This window comes from Semicossyphus pulcher, unplaced genomic scaffold, assembly GCF_022749685.1.
Source record: "Semicossyphus pulcher isolate SPU_LCO1_2020_fin unplaced genomic scaffold, fSemPul1.0.p SCAF_1, whole genome shotgun sequence".
Lineage (NCBI taxonomy): Eukaryota > Metazoa > Chordata > Actinopteri > Labriformes > Labridae > Semicossyphus > Semicossyphus pulcher.
The window spans coordinates 6,257,960-6,273,823 of NW_027211603.1; the positions used below are offsets into that span (position 1 = coordinate 6,257,960).

At 40.0% G+C, this 15,864-nt stretch overlaps 1 protein-coding gene across 1 annotated transcript in view; it reads left to right on the forward strand.

The window, feature by feature from the left end:
- Positions 1 to 15,864, forward strand: part of luzp2 (leucine zipper protein 2) — a 189,030-nt gene that overhangs the window by 140,215 nt on the left and 32,951 nt on the right. The window contains exon 7 of the mRNA XM_069657841.1: positions 15,743 to 15,805. Coding sequence (XP_069513942.1) covers positions 15,743 to 15,805 — 63 coding nt within the window. The remainder of the gene's footprint in view (positions 1 to 15,742; positions 15,806 to 15,864) is intronic.

Sequence of the window (15,864 nt, forward strand, 5' to 3'; positions counted from 1 at the left end):
TTATAATAATCCACCGTCTGTATTTTGTATTATGCCTTAATATTAAATGATTCACTATTATTTAAATCACCCTTTCAGAAAAGAAAATACACATGAATTCCCCATTTTCAGCATGTAATTACATTTACTAACTAACTGCAAAATATGGACTACATATAGAAAAGTGTAATTTACATGATCCTAACACGAACATTTTCCTACACCATGTTTCCTATGTGCAAGGGCATTAACGATTAGAGAACTCGTGCATGGTGAAAAAATTCACAAAAAGACGCCTAAATGTAAGAAAGAGCCCATTCCTGTCCCTCTCTCTCTGTTGCTCTTACACACGCACACACACACACACACACACACTTGCTTGATTTTGGCTGCTCAGTGAATCTCAGAGCAACTTGTGTCCAACAGCGAGCTCTTTGATGGCGGTACAGCGCAATTTTTAGGTTGTAGTGAGAGCACCTCGAGTACATTCCGCCTGTGTCATTTCTGCTGTCACCTACTTTTCCTCTTTTTCTACTTTTCTCTTCTGCTGCCGGTCGTTACGGTCAGCAGCGTCCAGCAGCTGCACATCCTTAGTGAAGCCTTGAGCTGAGCTTTGAACTCTTGCTTTTGCCTTCATGCTGACCAATGGTCATGCTGTAATTCAGCCACGCAGCTTCTTACAAGGCAGCGGGTCCTCCAGGCGTCATGATGACATGACCAAGGGAGTGCAGCTGGTGCTGTTTAATCATGGGGTTCAGCAGGTATGCAGTTGGGAAGTTGGTGATTCCAAGAAATTTCCTATTTCCAGGCCACAGTATGTTGAATTTTTTTTTCCAACTTTACAACATAGAACAGAAACAGATTGATGGATGGGAACCTTTGCACGGAGATGGGTATTTTTCTATACAGAGACCCTGGGCTAGACGTCCCCCGAGGCAGCTGAGGCTTGTTCGATCGATGCTACAGAGGATGTTGTCAAGGTTTTTGAATGGCAGAACAATTGTTAGTAGTTTGAATTTCCAGGTGTAGACAAGCAAGTATGCAGCCTGGCAGGTATCCAATGGGAAATTGATGTGATATCTAAGTCCCTCAAATTAGTCATCCGTACCCTTTTAAAATAAGTCCCCCCGCCCCGTCTTTCCATACCAGATGCACATCTTTCTTTGGTGCCTACACACCTTACTTTTGACTGACATACACAAAAACTTTCCAACTGTGCCAGCACTGTGGTGCAATAAAAAATACCCTCTTGGAAAAAAAAATCTACATTGAGGTACTTATGAATATTCCCCAACCTGTGCCGTTAGATCTGCTTGTCTTTCAGCTCTGACTAATGATGTCAGGGAAACTGCTGATTGCGGATTCATTTAAAAACATCCTCCGCAATCCCAAATGAAATGTAGATTATATTGTTCATTCTCTATAGTGGTAATTCATTCTGCAAGTGTAAGTTCTCTCAAGTTTAGTTGACAGTTGATATTATTATTTTTCCTATATTTTAGCAATGAAAAAACATCCCTGTAAAGTTAAGTGATCATAATAGATTATTTTTTATTTCTCTTGCTTCATTTGGGATTTGTCATTTTAATTAAGTTTATTGTGTATTCCAATTTGGCTTTTACCTCAAAATGTCTTATTGCGGTGTTTTTGAGCCTGTTCTAGCTGGCATCTCCCATGTGCATCTCAGAATCAGAATCAGTTTAATTGGCCAAGTGTGTGGGCACATCCAAGGAAAGGTGCTGAGATAAATAATGTTATGGATCAGGTTGTTATGTACAAGAGGTAGATGCTGCTCTGTAACGTCTACCAGAGGGGAGTTCAAAACAGTTTGTGTCAAGGCAGTGATGGGTCTGCAGTGATGTTACCTGCCCGCTTCCTGACCCTGGACCGGTATAAGTCCTGAATAGAGGGCAGGTCGGTTCCAATGATCCTCTCTGCAGACCTGATTGTCCGTTGTAGTCTGTTGCTGTCCTGTTTGGTGGCAGATCCAAACCAAACAGTGACGGACGTGCAGATAACAGACTGAATAAGGCGAGAGTAGAATTGGATCGGCAGCTCCTGAGGCAGGTTGAACTTCCCGAGCTGTCTCGGGAAGTACATCCTCTGGTGGGCCTTTTTCCTGATAGTGTGAGAGGTCCACTTCAGGTCCTTGGAGATAGTGCATGTGGCAGAGGTTGCCATCCACATATAGCACATTACATCAGTTATGAGATTAGCCTTTCTTTCATTAACTTTTGGGTCTCCGACTGTCTATGTTTTCTGTTCAATTTGAGCAACTCTTAAAATTCACCGTGTTCTGTTCCAAAATGAAAATGCTAGGTACACCTAGCTTAACATAGCAGTCCTTCAATAAATGTTACCTCTATGAAGATTCTAATGTTCCTTTTTTGGTGAAAGTATTACAGATGTGTTCATTTAACTTTGTCATTTTAGCATTTTGAAGCTAAATTTAGCGTTGCTGTTGAATTGTATAATATAGCACATAGGGTGGGCTAAATTGTACCTCTGCAATAGGCTACAAGCTAACAGCACCACCAACTACAACCTTGATAATAATCATATCTTTGAGACACCGCTCCAAAACAGTTTGTTTCAACAAAGGCAGAACATTATAGCCTTCATGGAGGAATGAATAATTGTTGGCTTTTAGCTAGGTGTGCCTTATTAACTGGCAACTTAGTGTACAAAGTCAGACAGATGCTAACACACATTAGCTTAAAAACAGGCCTCTCTATTGTGCTTCAAGTGCCCAAGGCACTTTCATGTTTCAATACTTGGCTAAATAATGTTCTAGGTCCAATTAATTTGATGTCATTACATTATCCAGGACTGATCAGCTCCCATGTTTTGTTTTGTTCAGCAATTAGCATAGCTGTATTCATCCCCTGGCAGCCAAAACTAACAGCAAAGAGTGCTGCACAATATCCAGTGAAGCTTGAAAGCAGTGTGTGAAACAGACAAGGACAAACGTTAAGAAAGGGTAACCCTTAAGGATATTAGTTTAATAATTAGCTGGCCTCCTCAGCACTGAGCTGCTAACTGTCTGTTTAGCATGGCTGCTTTCCCTAACTGACCTCGCGAACCACAAACTGTGACCTCAGCTCTTGTTGTTACAATAACTGAAGGCTATTATTTAACTAAGTGAATTAACTTAAGGACAAGAATTGTTTATCTGAGGGTATGCAACATGATTAATACAGGAGAATAAATAGACTCAGGAGCGAAAGTCTTCATCTACTGTTGTGTCTTGAGCCCAGAATCCAATCGGTGTAAAAATTCGTATTGATATATTCACACCACAACGCAGAGAACCACAAAGAAAATGTAGTGTTTGGAAGCTCTTGATGTTGAAGAGCTTTTCATGGACCCTGAAGTTCACTCCACCACAGGGATTATTTTTTAGCTCCTATTGAGATGCGGGAAATTGGTGTTTTAAAAACCCACTCCTCCTACTGGCCGCAAATCCTCCAGCTGAACATCCCTGACATTTCACCAAAGCTAAGCTCATCCAAGCCATCATCACATATTCAAACTCTGAGATGAGATGATGGAACATTTGGCAGCTGTGCAGCCGAGTCTGATTATAACACTTCGCGAGTTGGAAGGAGCACAAAGGCTATGAAGAGGTCCTGATTGAAGTTGTCGGTCAGCCGACGCCGAGCCAGAATTTTCCCAGCAACAGGACAGGAAATTATCTTTATGCCTATAAAATATGTCTGGCTGGCTTTTGTAATTGTAGAGGATAATACCTCACTCTGAGTGCTCTGTAATAGTGGGATTTGTTCTTGTCCACTGCCTTTCCTGTCTCCTCTCTTGTTATCAAGGCAGGTAGACTTCAAGGTCTTTAGGGAGCGAGTAGCTACAAGAATTCTCTCAAACACGGGTAGATCATTGGAGGTCACTGTCTTCAATTCCCACAGGAGGCTATAAAAGTTGAAGTAAATCAGTGAGAGGAGCATTGTTCCATGGCTCTACTTTAATCCAGGAAGGTTATTTATGTTTAAACGAAAAGGTTACAGACTGAACCTGTAATCACACTGCAATTACTGCAGTCTGACAGAAAGAAACGGATACTAAAGCTGCAAAACAATGGCCACCAGACCAGGAAATTGCAAACAACATTATTCTCCTACGAGTGAGTCTGTTGGTAAGGAAGTCAAACATAGCTCCTGTTTATGCAGTCTAGATTCTAACATATGCCCTGCCTGGATAAAACAGTATGTATGAGCAGTTTTTATGAAGCTATTGTACAATTGAGTTTTACAAAAGTCAAGACAGTGGACGCGCCCCGATTAAACTCAGATTAACCTCACGAACATGTTTACCCTTAAACTTTCTCTGAATTGTGTTCTAGAAATCATCCTTTCATGCTTCAGAGATATTTTCAATTAGAGATTTCCTCAGAGCTTCGTGTGAGTCAGAGCTAAAAAAAAAAGATCCTTGTGATAAAATCTTTGAATCTTAAATCACTTCTTTGAAGCCGTGGCCAAGAACTGAGATTAGGCCCCGATATATTTCAGCTGGATAAACTTTCTATGCACGAGCTGCTCATGACGCAGTTTAAGATTTCTGTATGAGTAATCAGCAGCTTTCCTTTATGGGTTATTTGCGTCCTCATCTTGTGAAAATTTGCTTTGGGAATTCCTGCATTGTGAACAGGAACACATTTCATGTGGTGAGGTAATCGCTTTTAGAAAGCTGCTTTGCTTTTTGCTTGCTGTGTGAGGTGGAGGACCGGGCTTTAAACTGCTAAAATTACATTTTAACAACGCTGAGAAGAAGGTTGCTGTTACAGTAACATGCTAATCCTTTATCTTCACAAACTGGTAAATTGATAACTTAGTGTAGTTGCCTGACTCCACATTAAATTGGATATTATTTGGGGATAGGGGACAGGGAATAGTAACGATGTTATTTTGTGTGGAACCAAGTGGAAAATGGAAAAATCAATACCATGAAATGTACTTGAAGTTGATCTTCTTGGTCCGACTAACATTAAAAAACTATTTTAATTGCTGAAAGATGAAATATGTGCACAACATTGAACATTAAGTTGAAAAAGCAACAAATCTGTTCAATTCACCATCACAAAAACTTGCAAATCCTACAAACTACAAACAAAATCTAGAAGCACAGAATATTTGGCTTTGTTACCTGAAAAATAAAGAAATATTATCAAAATAGTTAATTTTCTGTCGAATAAATAACTGATTAACTGTTTCATGTTAAGAGCACAGAAGGGTTTTATCATTTATCCACAGAACTGCATCATCTATAAGTTAGAAGCATAAATCACAGGTTTGAAAGCAGCAAATTGCTTCCACCGCTATCAAAGAGTTAATCACCATTTAACCTCTCTGCCTCATGTCTTTAATATTGTTTAATCTTCATGTCTCATTTTGTTTAGCCTTTGTGAGAGCATGGGGGGCTTTAAGAATGGTCAAACCATTGTGTTGTTGCCAAGTTGTTGGTCTGTTGGTTCAAACTCATTTCATCTCTCAGGATCAGTTTGGACTTCATTAGCTGCTATGGGGGTTAACAGGGCTAATAGGCTCTGGCCTTGTTATCCCAGTTGCCATAGCCTCCGTGAAGGCAGTTCAAGGATGTGTCATTGTTTGCACTAAAAGGATTTCAGACCATTAAGAATGGTTGTATTTTGTAAACCTCGGAGAGATATTTTATAGCAGGACGGATGGAAGCACTCGTCCTTGCCGGTTTCTTTTGTGAATCTGAAAAACAATTTGGAAAGACAATAGACGAATTGTAAATGTTCAAACATGACCGTTTGAATGGGGATAGGTCACTAAGAAAAATGTATCACAGGCTTAGCAGAGCTGGCAGGCAGCCACAGGCCTGACTCAGCTGTGTGTTTGTTCACTTCAACAATCACAAACACTTGACAAATTCAGCAGTCCATTTAAAATGGAAAGAAAACCAACCAGGTCTCTGCTGCTTTCCAGCTGCTGCTGCTGCTGGTGAAGCTACTGCTGCCTGCTATACATATCCGGCCATTTTAACTCTTTTTTTATTGTAAATTATTAATCGTTTATGCAAGGAAACAAAGAAAGTATGAAAGCATCACAGTCACCAACTTGTCAGAAGGCAAGTAGAGCAAACCTCCACCGTTTCCTTGCCCTTAATATTTCTTGTTCGCGTTCCACCATCCCATCCAACCCCCAGCCTCTAACCCCACAAACTAAGCTCAGGCAGTGATAGACAAAAAAAATGGAATGAAAATACACAAAACAAGAACCACCAACCAAACAATACAACACAAAAAACATACCCGATCCTCCCAATCCAATCCCAAAGTTACCGAGAAATCCAATCCTCTGTGCTGACATCTGCCCAAATAGCCGAAAGTATACATAAAGTAGTTACCAAAGAAGGTACATGATAGTATATATGTATAATAGTCTAAATAAGTAAGCAAGCAAGCATGTAATTGATAATAAAATTGAAAAATATTTAGAATAAAACACATTGTATTTGTCCATTTAGATAACAAATCTCTCCAGGTCTGTGCTGCTGTTCAGAATGCTGCTGCTATTAGCTGACGCTAAATGCCATACCTATCTGCCCATTTTTGCTCTTTATCCGCTTCATTGGAAATTTTCCATGCAACCTTTTCTGAAGCAGAGGGTGATGTCCGCAGGGGAAACGTCTGGAAGCTCGGAAAACCCCGAGTCAAAGTCAAGGTTAAGACCGTTCAGTCAAGGAGAGTGACCCGTGGCATTTAATCTGCAGATTTTCTGTTCAGACAAATTTATGGTGTTTCTGCAGAGTCGTCAGTCGGGTGGAGGAGGTTGTTACGCTCCAATATTTCAGATCAGCTATGACTTGAATTACATTTCGATCTTGCATCAGGATTTAATGGGAACATCAAGTTACCTGAACTGTATGCAGATAAAATATAGCACGCTGGATTTGGGAGGTTTTCCTGTAATGACGGATTTCAAGGTGAGAGGCACTGTGTTATTAGTTCGACAGGGCCTTTGGAATGGAGCAGAATGCCATCGTCATCTTGTGTCTTGAAGGGGTGATTAACGATCGAGCAAACAGATCCCATTAGTCTGTAGACTTCAGATGTGTGGGAGAGAGAGAGAGAGACAGTTATACAGTATGTTCTGTGCTTAAACACACTGCCTGCTGGTGATCTTAAATTAATATTTATTCTAAAATCTAATTCCAATGTTTGCTGGATAGAGATGGAACTAAAGTCATTGTGTATCTGTGACGTGCATGTGCATGTAATCACAATCAATGAAATGCTTTAGTTGAAGCACTAGTCATGTTCACAGCATGTAGTAGAATGGAGATGCTAGTATCGGCGTGGGTCTGATATATGTTTTGTCACATTATCATTATTTTTTTTATTTTATGGACGACATGACAGCTCCCTAAAAGTGAAGCCAAAACCCTCTCTATCGCCCCCTGCTGACTGGCTGCAGTATAGGTCATAAAGCCCGCCTCCTCCATGTTAACAGATGGGACATGAGTCAAACCATAAAATCAAAACACAAGCCAAATAAATGTTTCTCAAACATGGTTTCTGTCATTAGCTCATTCTTATCATGCTGATTTACGTCCAAGTGTTAATTTTTCTGACAAGTTTATTTTTAATTAGTTATTTGATGCTGTAAAAATGATGATTGACAGCTCTGTTGACAAATCAGGCTCCTGCAGCCGATCCGTTCCTGATTAGCAGAGCAGAGGAGGATCAGTGAGAGGAGACGTAACTAAAACAATCACCACAGTCACTGAAGTTTCCATATCTGTTAACGTTAACCTCAGACCAACACAAGAAGCTGTTCTGCTGTTGAATACGCTAATTTGCAAGTTTTTTTGGTAAGTGGAAGGAGCGGGACAGCCAGCGCCTGCTTCTGTTGTATTTTGGCTTACAACAATTTTAAACATGTACAAAAATTAACAAATCTTAACTATGTTTTTAGTGCACCCCTAAAACAATATCAAACTACGAGTATCCGTCAATTTCTAGTGCAGCTTCATCTCCCAGGGCAGGCAACATGCTTTGGTACGACTTTAAAGCAGCACAGGCAAAGAAAAACAGGAAGTTTTAGTGAAAGCAAAAAATCTAAATTGATTAAAATAACAACAATAAACTTGGACAGAACAGGATGGTGGTTGTGGGTGTTATATGAGAGCCAGGAGAGAAAGATCACCACTGACATTCAGAGTTGCTGTGTTGGTCACATGACCTCATGTGTCTTAACTGTCTCTCCCAATATGCAGCTCTATGCCTTAGAAAAACAAATCAGACACATTTTTCTACCCTACCTGGAAGCAGTAAAAACATTACATAGCCTATGTGTAGTTACCTGCCATGTCAAATTAGAGTTTCTCAGGCCTCAGCCGGTGATCAGAAATAAGGAAAGCAGAGTTTCTGCACGTTAATGTTTGATGTTTGGCCTCTTTGATTGAACCTTGTTTTTGTGTGCTCCCAGCTTCAGTGATATACCTACAATACAATTAGCTGTGTGCACAAGGAGCAGATCCTTTAAATAAAACAGATGTATTACCGTGCTGCTCTACTTCAATTACTCTCCATATCGAATGAGGAGAATTACCCTGAGCGGAATGATTGAAATAAAATATATACCTCACTCAGTTAAGTTTTGGCTGCCAGCCAGCCCTCGCTCTACCTTAGCTCGTAAGCTTCAGCCAATCAGACACACCTCACAAACAGGGCAATGTGTTTGAACTGTGAGACCAAGCAGGTCGATGATGCTGAATGCACATACAGATGTATGCTGAGCATGTTGGGAGGCTTTTGCACCCTCCCTGTGGTGTCATGTCACCTGTTTGTCTCTGCTTTTATAGAACATGGAGCTGCTGTGTTGTTCTCTAACACTGAGGGTTTATGGAACAATAGATAACAACAGATCTATTCTTTGCCAAAAGTGAACCAAGCTTTGTCTTTCATGTTTCCCTGTAACAATGTAAGCCATTTGTTGGTTGTCCTTCCTGACGGAAAGCTTTGACACGAGATGAACAAACATTTTTAAAGACGTCACAATACTGACGAAACACATCCTCTTATTTAAGTTTTGACAGTATCTCATCTACCTGACAAAAATTGCTTCGTGACCAAACCGAGCTCTGCCTGCCTCTGCATGATTGTACTTGTTTTTTTTTTTATTCTAACCGCTATTTTTTAATGATCTCCATGCTTCCAATTCAAGATGCTCTCACACTTGGTGTCCTATATACCGCAGGCTATTTGAACTTGGATAATGAGAAACCCTTAAAAGGCATCTGAGCCATACTTTTGGAAATATGTCTTAAGATGCAGAGCTGGATGGTGTGGCTCAGCTTTGACTCAAAGTTATTGACAATGTTTGAAAACTGAAATGGATTTTGACAAACTAGCGGATACAATGTGTCTAGATTGTGAGGAAAAGCAGAGGAAACGTGACTGATGAAGAAGGAAAAAGAGAATTAAAGGTTAAAAATAGATTAAACATTTGGATGCTGTTGGATAACAATGACCTAACAATGCCTACTTTCTTGTGGGTTCAGAAACATTTCCATTAAGGAAGTTTAAGATGCCCAGGCAGCTATATTTTTAAAAAAAACTGAGGGATGAAATATCCTGTGGCTTGTGCAATGTTAAAAGCACAGCTGTAATAATAGTAAAAATACTAATGACTCTGCAGACCATTATCAACCATCTCTGCCCTTCCCCTGAACTCGACAGGGCCTTTTAGCGCCTTTTAGCTAACCTCGCTGCTCTCTTTGGGATTGCTTTTGCAGCAGAGGCAGGAAGCTGTTTCCACCTCTGATAAACCCACATTCACCACAGGCCCAGCACCGAGAGTCAGGAGCACTCAGTTAGCAACTAGCTGCTGAACAAAGTGCAGCATTTATCAGGAGTACAACAGTAGAAGAAGAATTACCATTACTTGTATTAATTGTGGGACAGACAAAGATGTGATTGTAGATGAATGCTAACGTTGCTCATGCTGCTGGATATGTAATTAGGCAACAGTCTGCTAGCATGTTTGCTACATCAACTTTTTAGGGGTATTTATTTTGTTGCAACGTCCCAAAGTGGAAAAAAAGATACATTGAAGGTTTATAAACTTTCATTTATATAGCTACACAATATACTAAGTTGCAGGAAGTTAAGTAAGTTAAAAGAGTTGGTTCAGCTGACAGTTAACAAGAGTGCATAAATAATAAAGATATATAAGAATCTCAGAAGACCGCATCCTTCCAGAATGTGTCAGACTGATGCATCTTCTGTTTGTCAGTTCTTCTCGTTAAGACCAGATAAATAATAAACCAGTGTGCAGCTGTTTTAGATTTAGTCTTTCGACGAAAATGTTTTTTAGTTTGAGTCACATTTGAGTCATTTTTACACAGTATAGTTAGTCTAGTTTAAGTTGACGACAACTTTAAACCTTTTAGTCCAGTTTTAGTCAATAAAAAGTCATCACATTTTAGTCTTTACTTTTTACTTTAAAATAATTAAATCAACCAATCCACCAATCAATTTCGTCCCCACCATAATATACTCCTCAAACAATATCAGTCAAACAATTAGTCACTGTGTATTTGCCTTACACACAGATAATCATACAACACTAGAATGGCAGTAACAAGAAAAAAAAAAAGAGGAAGTAATAATGAATAATAATTATAAAATGAATACATAACAATCATTTTCTAGGCAGAATATATGAGCAAACAGCATTCATGCAAATAAGTAAGTACAATCTTAGCACGACTTACTTCCACCTAATTTGTAGGCACATGGCGTCTCTCCGTCTCATGTTACTACAGTACATTTCATTAAATGAAAAGTGTGTCTATCTGCTTTTTTTTCCAACCAAACCTGTTTCTGCCGCTTTCGGACGTCATCACTATGGTTGGGTCGGATTTAGGGTTTCTGCACACGCCCCTCAACCTGTACAGCTAGTTACAGGAATGCATTGCTTGTACGTGGACAGACAGAGTAGACGCTCAGTTGGGGGAAATGTGATGGATTTTATATGTCAGCCTACCGCTAATGTTTTAGTCCCATCTCGCCTCGTTAATGGCAACAAAACATTTGTCTCGTCAGAGTTTTCCTTAATGGAATTAACACTTAATATACCAAGCCAGAAAAAACAATTGTCAAAAACATGTCTGTTTTGACAAGTCTGTCTGTCTTGGGGACTGAAATTTCACAATGTTGGAAGCATTCTCACAAAAACCCGATGACTCACAGTGATACATCATAAAAATATTTGACAGGGTTAGGGAGAGCTATTAAACTGCACCAGCATCATAAAATACTGTGACACTATTTTTTTATTCTGTACATTTTGAAATGCAGACCCCACCCTCGCAGGACTGAAACCATCAGCAACAACAAGGCAGAGATGCTGCTGTGATTCCCCCGGGCCGAGCAGACAGCGCACATGATTTATTCTGAGTAAATAATAGACCGATGCTTTGGCAATTCTGAGCGCTCAGCACATTTGGAGAGTCAGATATTTGCATTTATAAGTTAACACTCGACAGTGTGACTCAGTTGCCTCTTAATAAGATTCATTCTATTACAGGAGAGTCTCTCAAAGGCTCCACGTAACGGATACAAACAATTAATTTGTTAAGATTTTATGGCCAATGAAAACCAGACTTAACCATCTCAAGTCAAATACACGGCTTGTCCTCTGTGAGTTGGGTTTTTAAGAGCTCAGTGTTTGTTTAACCTTGCCTTCTTTTATGAGGAGCCTCAGGATGCAGTTTTTGAATCCAGTTACACTTGACAGAGATGGGTGTCTTGGGACATGGAGGCACCCTGGGAAGAGGAATAACAAGATAAAGATTCTCATAAAAATAAAAAAGGCACAGGTGCTTGTCAAGTACACAAAACCCTTTGAAGTGAATTTGTCCCTCAGCAGCGTGTTCGGTGTGCTTTGGTGAAAGATTAGACCTCATGTCACATTTTTACTGCCTGTGTCGAGGGAGCACAGAGATGGAAAGAGACAGATAGATAGAAAGGGAGTAGGAGAGGTTTATAGAGATCGACAGCCAGATAGAAACACAGATATACAGCAGATTGGTAGGAGTATATAGATATAAAGATGGAGATATAGACAGATGGGTCGTAACAAAGAGAGAGACGTTTTATGTTGACATTCAAATGTAAGCAAATTTCATGAAATGCACAGTTGGCACCAATCAGTCGCTTCCCATTAAACCCTTGCGGTAAGATGGTGCAATGGAATTAAATAGTTGGAAGAGCTCCAAAGTAAACAAAGGAAAACCATGTGGAAGCGTGATGGAAATATCACGTCTGCATGTGCTTCATGCTTTTAGTAGAGGAACATTGCAGTCTCTAAATCCATCCACAGATGAGATGGCTTTTTTTCCCCCGTCTCTTCAGTGTAAATCCGTGTGATGTTTAACGCTGCGTTCACATGGGTTCAGGCAGACGGTAGACGACCAACCGGATATCATTTTAGTGGACGAGAGAGGGACGGTAAAATGTGGTGAGGCCGGCAGAGGTTGCCGGCAACGGTAGACAGCAACTTTTTACGTACCTCCCTCACACCGCAAGAAAACATGGGCGATCTGGACAACGAGAAGCTGATCATTTTGGCACAACAACACCCGGAACTTTATGACCAGCGTTTAAAATCCTGCAGATGGAGCAAGTTGCTGAGCTGAGAAAATGTGCATGAAACCGGTCTTCATCCATCTTCAGCTCCTGGATGAGCTGATGAAATTCCCCGTGTATTCTGCACTCTTGCAGAATAGGGTGAGCCCATATGCGCTTTTGTTTTTGTTATCTCTGTTTCAGACAAAGATAAACAAGGGATGCACTAAGTGCAGTTCTCCTGTCAATCTAACAATAATTTTATGTTTGCAATAGAATACCAAGAGAAAGCTGCATTTATAGCTACAAATATTAGGATAATTACATAAAATGATGACACTAAATAAATGTATTGATCACATAGTTTATTCAACATCACCATAGCAACATCAAGCGGCCTGCCATTCCGTCGGAGTGTTTGTTTGCTTTCCCATGCCGTCCAAAAGGTGTTGTCCAACTGCCTGAATCCATGTGAACGCAGCAGAAGTCGGATGCATCATCCATGCTGTGATTTATTCCCTGAAATTGTTTCCATCGCACTCTGTCCCATTTTGTTATCTGTTGCATACCAACTTTTCCACCTTAGCCAGGCGTGAGAACTTTATGTAAACTTTTTTTTTTTGATCATGATTGTGACTTTTTCTTCTCCAACTGAAAATGCAAAATCAAAATAATTGGATAGAAACTTTTATTCACATCCGTTGTTACTCCGTAATTTTCCAGTGCGGCAGCTTGGACGGTGGCCTAATGGAGCAAAATGCGATTAATCATGATTAAAATGTTTTTCAGCAAGCTTTATTATGACATTTAAACAGAAGTTGCTTATTTATTTGTAGAAGTTAAGATAAGATATGATAGACAGTACTTTATTGATCCCCAGAGGGGGAATTCAGTTGTTGCAACAGCCCAAAGACAATTAGCAAGAAGGCACATACAAATAGAAGAGGATCAAAATAAAATAAAAAGTTGCATATTTGTTGTTGTTAACTTCATTTTACACTAAAATCTGACACTACGGGAGCCTACATCATCATACTGCAGCATAGGGCCATGTGGCCCGTACAGATAGAAACACAGCAGGAGGTAGAGGTAGCCGAGTGAGTTGAATTGATTTGATTTGATAGGGACGATGTAATTTGACATAGTCGAAGTACAGAGCACGATGTGTTGCACAGAGAGTTGATAGCTTCTGCTCATTTTCATCTCTTGTCCCTGGTTGAGCCTTTATGTATACAGTGTCATGAAAATCCAAATCTAAAGCTTACTCACGCTCCATTGCTGTTGCTTTATTACCAAATGCTATCACTGACCTACTGACCTACCCACCTACATACTGACTTACATGATCCATGAATGAATGATCCGGTTTTTGCTCTGCTTGGCGTATCATCTTATTGTTTCTGTCTCCAGTTTGTTTGTCACATTTTGTATAGTTTTAATGATCGTATTATGTTTCTCTTGCTGTAAATGAGTCTTTACTGTACTGTTGTGTTTAGGAACCCTCTAAAATACAATAAGCTAAAATGCTGATTTGCTTTGAGCCAGCATCTCACATTTGTTTTGAAAGTCTTTATGAAAGTTCATGACTGTTGTCATTGAGTGTCATTCGATCAATTATGTCACTTTTAATGTAAAGCTGACTTTGTTTGAGATCAATTTGAGTTAAACTTTGCATTAAAAATGACACAATCGACCGAATGACACTTAATGACAACAGTACTGAACATTCATAAGGACTCATTCATGTTAATGACAGGTGTCATGTCATGTCAGTCTTATGCACACCCCTTCAAAGTAAGGAAAGTTTTTATAGCTGGCATTGTTGTCCAGATTTAGATCCACGATGCCGTTCATGATGCTCCTAGTGACGCTCTGACTGTCCTGTCTTTGGATATATCTGGAGAGAGGTTCAGGAGCAGCTTCAGAAGAACTGTAGATGGAAATTAGAAAGCTGTTGACTAAAAGTGACATAAACTCTCTGGATAGCTGGATGTATAAGGATGTATAACACTATATTATGATAATCTCTCATAATGCCTGAAATATGATGTGCTTAACTTTTATTCTTTTCTTTTGAAACTTCAAGTCAAGGTCATTTTATGTGAATACAGATAAGAGATACAGAATCTTGGTGAAAACCTTTCTGGGATATTCTGGTATTTTATTTCAAATTTTCAGAGTTACTATTAATGCTATTTCTGTGCACATTTAAAATGGATGGAAAAAAATGTCTGTACAGATACAGAGCAGGAAATATAAATAGGGAAGTGTAAAAAAGAGATGTAGATGGATTGAAATGAAATGTAGAAAGGCTGACTTAAACACACAAAGCGGAAGGATAGATTTATATCACTGTTTTATTACATTATATTCTTTCAATCACCTCTCACAGGGCATGAAATATGAAGCCCTAACCTTTCATTCTTGTCATTTATAACTTGAAGTTAGAGCCATTTTATTTGCATACTTAATCAAAGTCCTGCAAGGCTTCACAATAACGCCCTCAGTATGAAACCTCTGTGAAACATCCTCCAGCCTAACTAAAGACACAGAGAGAAACACTGCGAACGGCTGCAGACTCCCGTGTGGAGGCTTTCAGTGTTCACGCTTACATCATGAGCAGCTTTGAGGACGGCTGTGTATCAAGCTATCTAGGAGGCAGCCTCTGTGCTCCATGTGCCCACTGATGTGGAGCCGCAGAGTGAATGTCAGGCAGAGCTGGTCACCGTGTCTGTTTGGGGGCGGCAGTGAAGATCTGCTCTGTTTGGGCGCGAGTGTGTGTGTGTGTGTGTGTGTGTGTGTGTGTGCGCGCTGCTTACAGATGACAGGCGAGAGCACGGTGTAACCTAGGAACCTGCATGTGTGTGGCGATGTTGGCGGTAATGTGTGTAGTGGGAGGGAGAATTCAGGTTTAAACAGTGGGCAAGAAGCCAGTGCATGACTGCATCATTGTGTGGACTATGCAGTTCAGTGAAGGGGAGATTTGATATTTTCTTCCTCTCACCAGAGCCTTTTGCTTTAAGCCAGAGCTTTGCCCAGGGAACACTCACAAAGGAGTCTTCTGCTGCAGCTGGCAGAATCCAGCTACGTGATCTAAAACCAATTTCGCTATTTGAATAAGCTAACACTTATTTCCTTATCTTTCTCTTGCAGTCCAAAAAAATCCAGGCTCAACTGAAAGAACTGCGGTACGGGAAAAAGGATTTAATTTTTAAGGTAAGTTAAAAACTGAAGGGGAGTTGGGGGGCTTTATGGTTGCTAGGAGTAAACAGGTA